The 12,437-nt window shown below is 44.4% G+C and overlaps 1 protein-coding gene across 2 annotated transcripts in view; it reads left to right on the top strand.

Annotated features, from left to right (window-relative positions):
• ERCC2 (ERCC excision repair 2, TFIIH core complex helicase subunit) overlaps positions 1–12,437 on the top strand; it is a 1,037,455-nt gene that overhangs the window by 285,797 nt on the left and 739,221 nt on the right. For both annotated transcript variants that reach the window (XM_069644679.1, XM_069644680.1), the window contains exon 6: positions 11,857–11,970. In XM_069644679.1, the coding sequence (XP_069500780.1) occupies positions 11,857–11,970 (114 nt within the window). The remainder of the gene's footprint in view (positions 1–11,856; positions 11,971–12,437) is intronic.

Below are 12,437 nucleotides of genomic sequence, written 5' to 3'. Positions count from 1 at the left end.
GCTAATTACAGGAGAGACAGCTCAAGCGTGTCAATAAAATACTCACGAGACAATCGTCCTACTTTTCAAACTAGGCTTCTCGATCAACGAGAAAGTCTAATTCCAAATCAAACAAAACAGTTTCTTGGTACTCAAATTCAAACGAAAGACGTCTTGGACTTCCCCTCCAACAAGAGGGTACAGAATATGCTATTTCAAATTCCGCATTATGTAACTGGTTGTCAGATAACTGTACGAAATTCCATGCACCTTCTAGGGATGATGCTTCCTGCATTTATCAAGTGCCTCACGCTCGGCTGCACATGCGTCTCATGCAAGAGGGGCTGGCGAAGCAATAGTTGCAAGCAAGCGGTCAGTGGGACAATCTGTTGGTGATTTCACAAAACTTAGTTCACTATATGTAGTGGTGGACGAAGGAAAACCTTCTGCAGGGAAAATGATTCACCACCCCCGCAGTAGAGGCCACTCTTAACACAGATTCTTCACTTTCAGGGTAGGGGGACCATGTTTTCTCCATCACACTGCTCTTCGCAAATAGTCACAATTACTAGCAAAAAAGAGCATCCGCCTTCTAGAGCTGTTGGCAGTGTTCAAAGCGCTTCAAGCCTTTCAACATCAACTTCAGGGCAAACCCGTCCTGGTCCTAACAGACAGCACTAACGCCATGTTTTACATAAACAAGCAAGGCAGAACACATTCTCCAGGTCTGTCCAAACTAGCACAGAACATATGGAATTGGTCACTGAAACACATGTTCTTACTATCCCAACACTTTCCAGGGGAACACAACGGTCTAGCCGATGTTTTCAGCAGAGACTTACAGCTTCCGTCAGAACACGAATGGCAGTTGCACAAAGATATTCCACACACCATCTTTGCAAACTGGGGACCACCAAATGTACATCTGTTTGCAACCCAGGACAAAGCACAATGCCCAAACTACGAATCCAGATAACCCCGAACAGTGTCCAAGGGGAACGCTCTGTGGATGAGATGGTCAGGGAGATTTGCTTATGCTTTTCCCCCAAACCGCTCCTGAACAGAATCATCCATAGATGCACCAGGAACAAGTCAAACTCATTGTAATGGCTCCAAAGTGGGCATGTCAACCATGGTTCTCACACCTGCTCACAATGTCCCTTTGCTCACCAGTGAAACTTCCATACCCATACAACATGCTGTCCCAACATCAAGGGACAACATAGCATCCATGCCCTCAAACACTGACCTTGGCAGCTTGGCTCCTGAGGTCATAGAGTTTGGTCATTTAAACTTACCACAAAGATGTATGGACATCCTTAAAGAGGCACGCAAACCTAACACCAGACATTGCTATTTTAAAAAAATGCAAATGATTTTTTATCAGATGCAAAGTTCAAGACACCAACCCAATTGATTGTTCTCTGCCACGCATCACTCTCTACTTACTTTACCTGTTAGATTCAGGTTTGGTCTTTAACTCTCTTAAAGACCATTTAGCAGCACTCTCTGCATACACCACCAGTCAAATGGGGCCAGTAGTGAAGGCTTTCATGGAGGCGGTTAAAAGATTACACTCACATATTTCTAACCCAACTCCCGGATGGGATTTAAATATTGTACTAGCAAAACTCATGGGTCCCATCTTTGAGCAAATGCACAAAATCTGTCATACACTCACTTACAAGACTGCATTTTTCATTACCATTACATCTATTAGAAGGGTTAGTGAATTAAAAGATCCCTTTGTTGCCATTCATAAAAACAGAGGTGCTAAGAACAAATCCATGTTTTTCTCTTAAATGTATTCAAAAGTTCCATGTCAACCAGTCCATAGAACTTCCAGCTGTTTTCCAAAACCCTACCAATTCAGCAGAAAAGAGCCTGCAGACATTAGATGTTAGTAGTGCTGTAATGTATTACCTTAACAAAACAAAGCCAATGAGAAAGACGGATCAATTCTTTGTGTCCATAGCTACTGGAAGAGGAGGGGAATCCTGTTTCTAAGTCAGCTATCACAAGGTGGATAGTTGAATGCATTCAAATTTGCTATTCCCTTTCAAACAAAACTCTGCCTCTCACGCTCAGAGCACACTCAACAAGTGGCACAGGAGCTACTTTAGCTTTAATTGCAAATGTCCCTTTAGATGCATTTGCAAAGCAGCTACTTGGAGTTCTACACATACTTTCACACAACATTACTGTCTAGATACACATTCCAAATAACGTTCCCAGGTGGGACAAGCCATGTTAGACATCTCTTTGCTGCTATACCTTCAAACATCCTACCACCTTTTCCAGTTACTGCTCGCTAGTCTATGCAAAGCAGGGGCCTCCCTCTGGAACAGCCTTCCTGCCTCCCTGAAACTTGAGGAGAATCATTTGCGGTTCCGGAAGCACCTCAAAACCTTCCTCTTTGCTTCTGCTTTCTCTCTCCCTCTCCCATGTCTCGACTGAATCTGCACCGAATCTGCAACTGGGCCACTCTCACCGACCTCTGTCCTGGTCCCAGCCACGTTCCTCTTGCACTGCCTCCCTGGCAACCCCTGCACTGAGGGACTGTCTCTGTATCCCTACAGCCCCCCCTTTCCCAGCACTTGTCTGCACTTACCTTGCACTTGCCACCAGCTGGCCCTATTTATTTACTTATTCTACTTACTTGTACTGCACTTCCCCCCTCCCCTTTCCCCTTGCACTTTTCCCTTCCCCCTACCCCTGCACTTGCGCGGTCTGAATGACACCTGGCCTAGTAGGATCGTTGTCTGTCTTCCCCTTGTTCCCCCCTCCCTGCCTCCAAACACTTGTGTATAGGCGCGTTACAAATGTCATATCATATCATATCAAAGCATATGATTCTAAGCAGATCATAAGCCTCAGAAGGCATACATTACTTACCATAATCATATTTCCGATGCTTGTATCTGCTTAGATTCACATGCACCCACCCTTCCTCCCCTCTTGGAGTATAAGATACATAGACATCTTACACCTACTTTTATGTACTCACGCATACACTTCATGCTCCTTCATGTCAGAAACAAAACAATCTGATGGACCTCGACGTGTGAATGCCCATGGGTACAACGGATCTCACACTAGGGATAGTATTACAGACCCACCCAGTCGACGCCCCTTTTTGAACTTCAAAAACAAGTCATGTAATACTCCACATCTACCACTAGATGGCAGCCTATGCAAAGCATGTTAATCTAAGCAGATGCAAGCATCAGAAATACAATTAGGGTATATTGTGACAAATCTTATGTAATCCCTTCTCCAAGAGGAGGAGACTCTTCCATGAAGCCAGGGAGGTGAGGCCACCACACGATAGTCCCCCTGGGGGCGATATGATATGTCATATATAAAGCTCCTGTACACAAGTGTTTCTAGGCGCAACAAGGAAGACCGGGAGAGGACAAGACAAACTATATTACTAGGCCTTGTGTCATTCAGATCGTGCAAGTGCGACAATACCAAGTGCAGGGCCAAGTGTCAGGGAGAGGGAAGGGGGGGAAGTGCAGTCAGGACAGCATTGATCTGAGTAAGTGCAGCGCGGCTCCGGGTGTAAGTGCAATGATGTCGGTTACTGTAGAGGTTTCAGTTAGAGCCCCTAAGTGCGTGGTAGGCCCGGAGGCAGTGCAGGGGAGACTGATCAGGGAGGAGCCTGGTACCTAGTGAGACTCTGAGGGTAGCCAAGCAACCAATTGGTGCTGCAGACAGGTGGTCAGCAGGGGGAGGGAGAGAGAGAGAAAGCAGAGAAAAGGAAGGTCTTGAGCTGCTTCCGGAACTTCAGTTGGACCGGCTTAAGTTTGAGAGGGGCAGGGAGGCCATTCCAGAGGGAGGCACCTGCAAAGGAGAGAGATATTCCACCCACTCTCTTCCTGGAGAAGCATCTGAACCTCAGAGAGTGGAGGTAGCTGAGCAAACGGCTCGAGAAAGAAGGTATTTTGGAAAAGAGCGCTGGATGTAGTACGGGCCCTGGCCCCAGAAAGCATTGTGGACAATGCCGAGGGTCTTGAACTTGATCCTTGCAACCACTGGGAGCCAGTGGAGAGATTTCAGGGCTGGAGAGATACGGTCCCTGGGCTTGATGTCAAGGATAAGTCTTGCAGTCCTGTTCTGGATTAGTTTCAGAGGGCGGGGAGTAGAGGAAGGCAGATTGAGAAAGAGGCTGTTGCAGTAGTCCAGTCTATAGAGAACCAGGGCTATAGGTACAGTGAGCTTCTCTGGGAAAGTGAAAAAAGGAGGAATACCTCTGAGGAGGTACAGCTAGTATTGGCCCTTCTTGGCAAGGTCTGTGATGTGCGGAGAGAAAGAGAGGGTGGAGTCGCAGATGACTCAGTGGTACTCGGCAGGAGGATCTCATGGGAAGGGATTCCCCCTCTGGGACACAGTGAGGACATTGTGGGCCAACACAGTTTTCCCAACACTCACCCACCTCCTTCCTTGCCTTCCGCTAATCCTGCAAGCTTCCCTATGTACTTCTGTCAAACTACAACCACCTCTAGTATTGGGACAAAGAACAGTAAGGTTGACTCCATTGTAGCTGCATTTCAACCTACTGAGATGAGGAGTCGTCGTGGAACAATGAGTAAGCCTCCATACAACCTAATTGAGCAGCCTAGCTTTCAAATAAGAAGGAGCTTTAAGATGGCAGTGGGACTAACCTGTGAGCCAGTCCCTCGATGCAGCATCCATGGCCGAGAGCACAGCATTGCATATGGCGAGGCTAGGGGTGAAGCCGCTGAGCGGGAGGTGGACGCTAGTGACCCGGCATCCCTACTTGCTCTGCCAAGGACTGGGAGACTGCGACAAGCAGGAGAAGGACGTGCACGTGAGCAAGAATGCCATTGGAGCCCCACAAGAAGAAACATGCAGCCCAGTGCCGACGAGGTGCAGCAGAGCCACTCGAGGTAGCGCGGAAATAGGAGGTGAACGGAAGACTCAGAGAAGCCCGAGACCGATGCCACGGACCATGGGCCCGAGAGCAAGGAATGGGGCTGCCTGGGTCAGTGAAGGGATCTTGGGACCCAAGCATGAGGAACAATATTTAAAGGGGCACGGACCCGAGCAAGAGAATCAAAAGTGAAGGGGTTTGGGACCCTAGGCCCCAGGACTGCCCAATGAGCCACTGAAAGGGCTATGCCAATAAGAGCCTGAGAAAGGCCAGGGGAAGGGAGACATTCCCACACCTTTGTTAAACAATTGCCAAGAAGGGCCTGAGAAAGGCCAGGTGAAGGGAGACATTCCCCTTACTTTGTGAGCTGTAACAGTCCAGAAGAAGGGCGTCATTCTTCTGTACCCAGAATGGGCAAGTCCTGTTTAGTTTAGTTATAAGTATAAGGGATAGAAGTAGGTTTTTCACACAAGACGGTGGGCTTTTTAGCTATGGACATTCAGACAGTTCGTTAGTATTTAGTTGAGTCAGGGAAACCCCTCCCAGAGTTAGGTCTAGGTAGGTTTTCTTCTTCTTTTGTTGATTAAAGTCTTTGCCCAAAAGCATGCCCACCTATGTGTCAATCTCCTCCTTCCACACCCTTACAATATATATATGTGTATATAATAGTGTTCTGTCTAATACAGGCGTTAAAAATGTGAGGCCCAGGATATGTTGCACACATGTCGGGGAGATGATTACAGGTCTAGTTTTGGAAGGTTATTGATAGGTCAGGATTTCAGCTTTTAGTCCTATGCCCACGCACAAGTTCTTATCACTTTTCACATTGAAACTTTGTTTGCCCAACCAAGAGTTGTTGAGTCATTCTGTTGCAATTTCAATAGAGCAAAATATAAACTACACATTTATATGATGAATAGTCAGCACACAACCTGCCCTAGGTATTTGGAAGTAATACAGTTGAGAAAAAAGGGGAGAAACTATGGAGTTTAGAATCAGGTTTGGGATAGGGTACAATGAGAAGGGGAAAGAAAAATAAAATACTTCAAGCGGCCCTTTCACTAACCCAACGGTTAGTGTAGAAGGAGAAAGTCATGGATGAAAAAAGAAAGGAAGGAAAATAATATGCATGGAAAGGTATAGCTGTAGGAGGATAAGTGGGAGAGTGTGAGGGAAAATTAATGGTTTGAAAGGGGGAAGACGCTAAATAAGAAAAGGAAAGAAATTATTTGTCAAAATGTTTATCAGAAAAATATTCTAGCATTTCATCAGAAAGGTATAGTTCTCGATGTGGTATTCAAACCCAAGTACAGACACAACCTTCAAATGTAATTTCAGGATTTTAAAAACTTCTCACTTCCTAGGACTGAAATATTGACTCCTAATAACTCAACCCAGTCGGGGAAAAATGTCCGTTCTTCCCAAAGTAGCAATAGACCACTGTTTGCTTTACACATTAGTAATTTGATCCATTTGCAGAAGAATCTCAGACATTTACTGCTACCTACTTCAAGGAAATTTCTCCTACGGTAGGTAAGCTCACTATTGAGGAAAGGCACCATTGAAGAACTACCAGTCGATGAAATCAAGACACTGCACCAACGACAGAACACTAACCACCATACAGCGTGACAGAAAGTGGTTAACTCTACCTGCTTCCTCACAGTGACTCCTTTACAGAAACAGGAATCGTTTTCAGTGAACCTCTTCACCACAGCCTAGGCAAATGAATGGCAAATCACACCCTGCTAGGGAGTACCATTAGCACAGCACTACGTTGGTTTACTGTGCTACGGTCAAACAGAAAGCGCGAACTCATGAGTCTAACCACTACAGAAATGTCAGTGCCCAATTTCAGACACACAGGTGCAGAATTCTACGATGGTGTTGGTTGGGACTGGTACTTCTATCAGCTGAAAAAGGATGATTTGTGTTTTGAGAGGAGGTAGGTGTCAAGGCTGTCCCCTCGCAAAACCTTTCTCCAGTTCGTGAACTTTCTCATCTCTAGCGCATCTTCACCCAGTGTTGGTCACAACATTGACAGAATTACAAAAGAAGCTGAGGTTTATTCGCAGGTCTTAAATGCATGTACAGACCTGTATACACACGCACGTCCTATACATACCTCATCAGTGTTAGGGCAGTGTTCCATTTTGGGGTTCTTCTGTACCTTTTATGGGACCCCTAAACTTTTTTCTATTTTCCACTTTGGTGTTTAGGATCGTCGACCCATTTTTGTTTTTGGACGGACTACTACTGAAGTCCCTCTGCCACTGAAACCCTTTTTTAGTGTATAGTTCTCTGGTAGCCCATATGACTCCTAGAACAGGGATGCTTTTTATATCATTCTGCTTTCAGTTTAGAGAATAAGGTGGTGGCAGCTGTAATTTAGTTTTGGATTCACTAGGGGTGATATCCGAATTTCCGCATTAATAGCCCAATATACCTTTTTGGTAGCCATTTGGGTATTAATGTGTTTCTTTTAAGTTCTGGTCTTGGCCGTTTTGTTTTTGGGTCATCCCGTTGTTTAGGGAAACCATGAAGCAGGACCAAATGGTTGTTGGGCACACATGGACTCGCTGAAAGCCCAGCCCTGAACAATCTATTGTGGTTTGAACTGGTTTAAATGAGTGCCTTGATCCACACTGGCCAACTAACATACTGTATGTGTGCTCCAGAGTGTGTGGTGGTTTCTGGGGACAACCTGATTTGCAGGCCACCAGAACCTTTTTTTGAATGGCTTTGTTTGATTGCAGGGCTGGCTTGGGTTAGCCCATGAGTGCTTGGTGTTGTCTGTGGGAGACCCTGTCCCTGTCTCTTTTCTGACAGATGTTTGCTAGAGTTCTGTTGAACTCTGTAGGTTTACTTAGCTGCTGGAGAATTCTCACCAAGAAGCCGCTGCTGCAATTTTGGGACAAAGTTGGTGTAGGAAGCCCACAAGGTTATTTGGACTCCGATACCCTATACAGTTCGTTTGGGCCGTCCTTGGTCACCTCCACCATTGTTTCGTTGTGTGGCAGTTTTCTGGTGGGTGGCTGCACCTCTTTATCGAGCCGCCAGAATCTGATTGGTCCGGTTCCTCTGTTTTCCTTGGGCCATTTTTGCAGTTGTCACTCTGGCTGGTGGGTCCTACTCCTGTGAAGGCAGTTATTCTTCTTTTGGGCCGTCTGGGTTGCCGTTTGTCAGGGGTTCAAGTTCAGAGAAACCGCCTTGCAAAAAAAGATCTTGTACTCACCGGGTTGTTTCACTGTTACTGAACCGTGTTTTGGGGAACCACCACCATTTGTACTTAACCTTTGGGGTCCAGTTTGGTGAGCTATACAAGATACGTCTCCACAGTGGTCACGATAGCGGAACGTTTCTGCAGGCACCCTATTACTGTGTTTTGCAATTCACTTACATTGTCCTGCTTTGCCTCTCTTCTTCTTGAGGCTGCTGAGTCTCGTATATGGCATTTCAAAACGTTCTCCTCTGGTTGATGGCTGTCTTCAACACACATCTGGGTTAAAATTTAACTTGACTTCCTTTTCCCCATAGCTTTGGCTGTGCCTAATGACTTTGTTCAGTTAATTCCTGTTGGAAACTTTCAGACTTACCTGAAACTCCCCTCAAGCAGCTTCAAAGCTACATAGCTTCCTTTTGTCATTTAGTCTTGATCCTCATTGTATACAGAGAATTTTAGCGAAAGAATATAATGTTAGCGAGTACCAAAGAGTTTATCTTCATTTTTTAAGTCTTAAATTACATTCCTCTCTATGAAAATACATTTTATAGCTGTAAATTATGACTATATCACTTTTTCTAGCAGTATGACAAGCAGTCTAATTGTGTTCTGACCTATGGTAGCCTTTGGGCTTGGGATCTAAAGTATTAACCTCTTTCCTCCGTATAAATGCTATATTTAAGGTATGTGTCTTTCATGTAAATATGTACCAGAGATTTGGGGATTAGTGTGACCGTGTGGGCATAGAGGGTCCTGATTATGACCGTGTTAATGTATGTTTTTATTGTTTATGGTTGCCTTTTCTTCCCAACCCTTAGTCCGGTGGTGTGCCTACCACCAGGTAGTGGGACACACATGTAAGTTAGGAGTGGGTTGGTCTAGGTTGACCATTAGTGATTTTATGCATACACTATGTTTTACTATGTATTCTTTTTTAACCTAAGATTTATAGATATGTATGTGGGAAGATCTATAGATCTCTGTGTGTCATTTATTAAGTGTACATTTTTCAGTATACTGTGTTTTTGTTAGTTGTGTGTGTGATGCTGGAAATGCATTGGAGGGACACGGCCTCCCTGTCCTGTACTCCCTTATGTGTGGTCTGTGTTGTTTTCTGCACAAGAGTCCAGTTGGGACTCCTGGCAGTGAAGCTCTTCTGCTTTTTGGTTGTGGGGAGCAGAGACCCTTGGGAGACACTTATGGTACCCATGGATGGGGGTACAACCCTGTACCCCTTGTGTATATTTTTGGGCACCTGTGTGTTGCCCACAGAGCAGGGTATGGGCTGGTTTCAGCTCCATGCTGAAATTGACAGGTGCTCTGAGTATCCTCAGTTTTGGGATACCCAGGCCCTGTCATAGGAGTTAGTGGATTCCTGGTAGGAGACAAGATGGCCCCTTGCTTTCTATTGCCTGTTACCTTGTTTTCCCAAAGTCCTGGGAAGCCCTGACTCTGTCCCTTCGCCTGATTGGCTGTTGGGTGGAAGAACCATATATGGTATCGTGGGGAAGTCCAGGCCAGACTGGCCGGAGCCGTCCCAGTGACTGTATGTTGTGGGTACACCCTTGGAGTGGGACCTGTGTGAATACAGTGTGTGACTAATATATATATATATTATTAGTTTATAGTGCAATTTGGTTTATTAAAACCGTATACACTACAGACAAATCACCAAAAACAATTACATTTCAACCTTCCTTAAATCGTTATCATAAAGAGGGAAATACAAACACAATACAATCAATTTCTTCCAATTAAAATCAGGTCATAAAAAGAAGAGTAGGAACATTATAAAAAACAGTTTCAAATAATTCACTAACAGATGGCTCTTTTCCAAATATAAAAAGCTGCCCCAATAAAAACCTTTATCTCCCCCTCATAAATAACTGACCAAAATGTATCTGATTCAATCATTTGGAAATCACCAACTATATTTACGTACCCCTTTAGGGGGGAAGCTATTTATAGCAATAAAACTATCCCACGTATCAGATATGTACAAATTGTACAGTATTGGCTATGTAACACATCCCTGCTTAAGGCCGGTGTTTGTTATAATCTCGGGCGATAACATCCCACCTTAACCCAGACAAATGGACACCGTGGTATCCATATACATTTCTTTCAGAAAGTGAAGGATTCTTGGGCAGATCTTTTTTCCCCTCAGTTTTTCCCACAAAAAATCTCTGTTGACACAATCGAATGCTTTCGAATAGTCTATGAAGCACACATATAGTTTTTCCCCTTTGTCCTTTGTGTCAGCAATGATATGTTTCAGCATAGTCAAATTGTCCAGGGTGCTGTGGCCTTTTCTAAAACCTCTTTGTTGAGCAGAAAGGAGACCCTTCTCCTTTATGTATTCTATGGGTGTCTGGTTTCTGTGTGTGGCACAATGAATGAGACAGCCCTGCCTGAAACTGACATGAATGCAGTGTGGCGTGCTGAATGTCTGGGTGCTTGCCCCAATCCACATTCCTTGTTATGGGCTTCTGTGTGGAAGTGAATAGCCTGAATGCCTGTGAGCCTGATTGGCTGTCTGCCTGCATGAATGCCCTTCTGTGTGATTGGCTGACTGAGCCTGGCTCAGGCAGAGTGAATGAGGGACAGATGTGTACATATGGGGACCTCTCACTTCCCAATTTGTTCAGAAGCTGAAGTTGAAACTTATCCTTGAAGCCCAGCTGGATTTGCATGCCATTATAACTGTCAGTTGATGCGTTTTAAAGGAATCAATAGCTAAGTGTGGTACCACGTAGACATTGTATATATTTACCAAATTAGAATTGCCAGAGCACAGTGTTATTAATTGTGTATATATCTTGAACCTTATTTTTATATAAAGAACTGTGTTAGCACATAACATAGTGTGTGGTCATTCCTTTGTGGGGGCTTGGGGGCTACACTGTACTTAAGAACCAGCCGACATCACCTCCCGAGAGCTTAAGCCTTGGTTGCTCGTCCATTTTACCATATGGAGAATCTTGGCTGGGGTGCCATATAGAGGGCAGGAGTACATATACCCCCCTCAAGTCTTTACAGTGTTGAATAACTGTACTTCACTACCAGTCTCTCTCCCTTCCGTGAGTTAAGCCTGTCTGCTCTGCCACAGCTACTACTTTAGACAGTCTGGTCTTTCCTTTTGGTGAGAAATACTGTTCTGTCTTTAGGTTAGAGGGTTACACAGCCCCCCACTAAAGGATTGTGCAACAATCCGGCCAGCTCGTAGTCCACATGCATTGGAGGTTATGACAGTCTCGTAACACAAACATTTAGACTGTTTTAAGAAGGCTTTTTCTTCTACACCTGATTCTCAAAATAAGGAATTTGTCTAAAGAGTCAGAAGACCTCTCTGTATCGGACAGGTCAGTGTGCTGTAAAACTTCAATGGCAGTCTTAATCACAGGTAATCTTTTTCTCCTTACCCGTAAAGTGTTATGCGCTGGTTTCCGGCTCACATCTTTGCCCTAATAAACCACATATGTAACGCTAATTGTATCAATTGTAACATAATTGAAAGACTTGTCTTATCACCTGAGCCTATTTTTCTGAATGTATGAAATCTGTTCTCCTGCACCGTTTGTATGTTTCGTGGTGTTCGTGGGCATCACTTTCTGTCACTAAACTGTGCCTTTTGGAAAAGGCAATTGTAATCCTAGTTGGTCCAATATGCCAATGTAACTTACATTGTCCAGAAGTCTTATGACTTTCACTTTGGGAGTGTTCCCTAATTGACGAAAGACATTTTTTTACCATACAGGTGAGTGCTTTGCGTTTCGGGAAAGAAGTTGATGGGAGGTGCCACAGCCTCACTGCCTCCTACATCCGAGCGCGTCATCAAGATGATAATGTGGAATCCTGTCGCTTCTATGAGGTACGCAGCACAATATTATATACATTACTACATTTTGAAAAATTAGGGCAGAAACTATTTCCTTTACAACATTTGGCAGTGCTGCTACTTTTCCAGCATTGGAATTGGACGACATGTTAATAGTTGAGCAGATACTGAACCTACCTGCCCTGTCCCTCCTTTTCTGATTTTCCTGTACTTTGTTGGATTTTCAAAAAAATGGCTTCGGATTTTGAAAAATATTAGATTGCTGAAATAAAAAAAGTATTTCTTAAAAACGTTGGTTAATAAGCGAGGATCCAACTACACATGGTGATGCTGAGGTGGGGGTTGATTTCCTGGCTATCTCAATACACCGTTAGGATTGAAGGAAACACCCTTTCCCCTGTTTGTTTTGTACTTTTTCCACAAATACCACAAGCCAAAAGTGCTCAAATAAAAATTGTGATAAACAATTTTCACATTTAGTAGATTCCTAAAGAAACTGG

The sequence above is a fragment of the Ambystoma mexicanum genome, chromosome 2p (genome assembly GCF_040938575.1).
Source record: "Ambystoma mexicanum isolate Mex_15411 chromosome 2p, UKY_AmexF1_1, whole genome shotgun sequence".
Taxonomy (NCBI): Eukaryota; Metazoa; Chordata; class Amphibia; order Caudata; family Ambystomatidae; genus Ambystoma; species Ambystoma mexicanum.
Note: the sequence above shows the minus strand (reverse complement) of the source record. Positions and strands in the feature narration are given on the sequence as shown.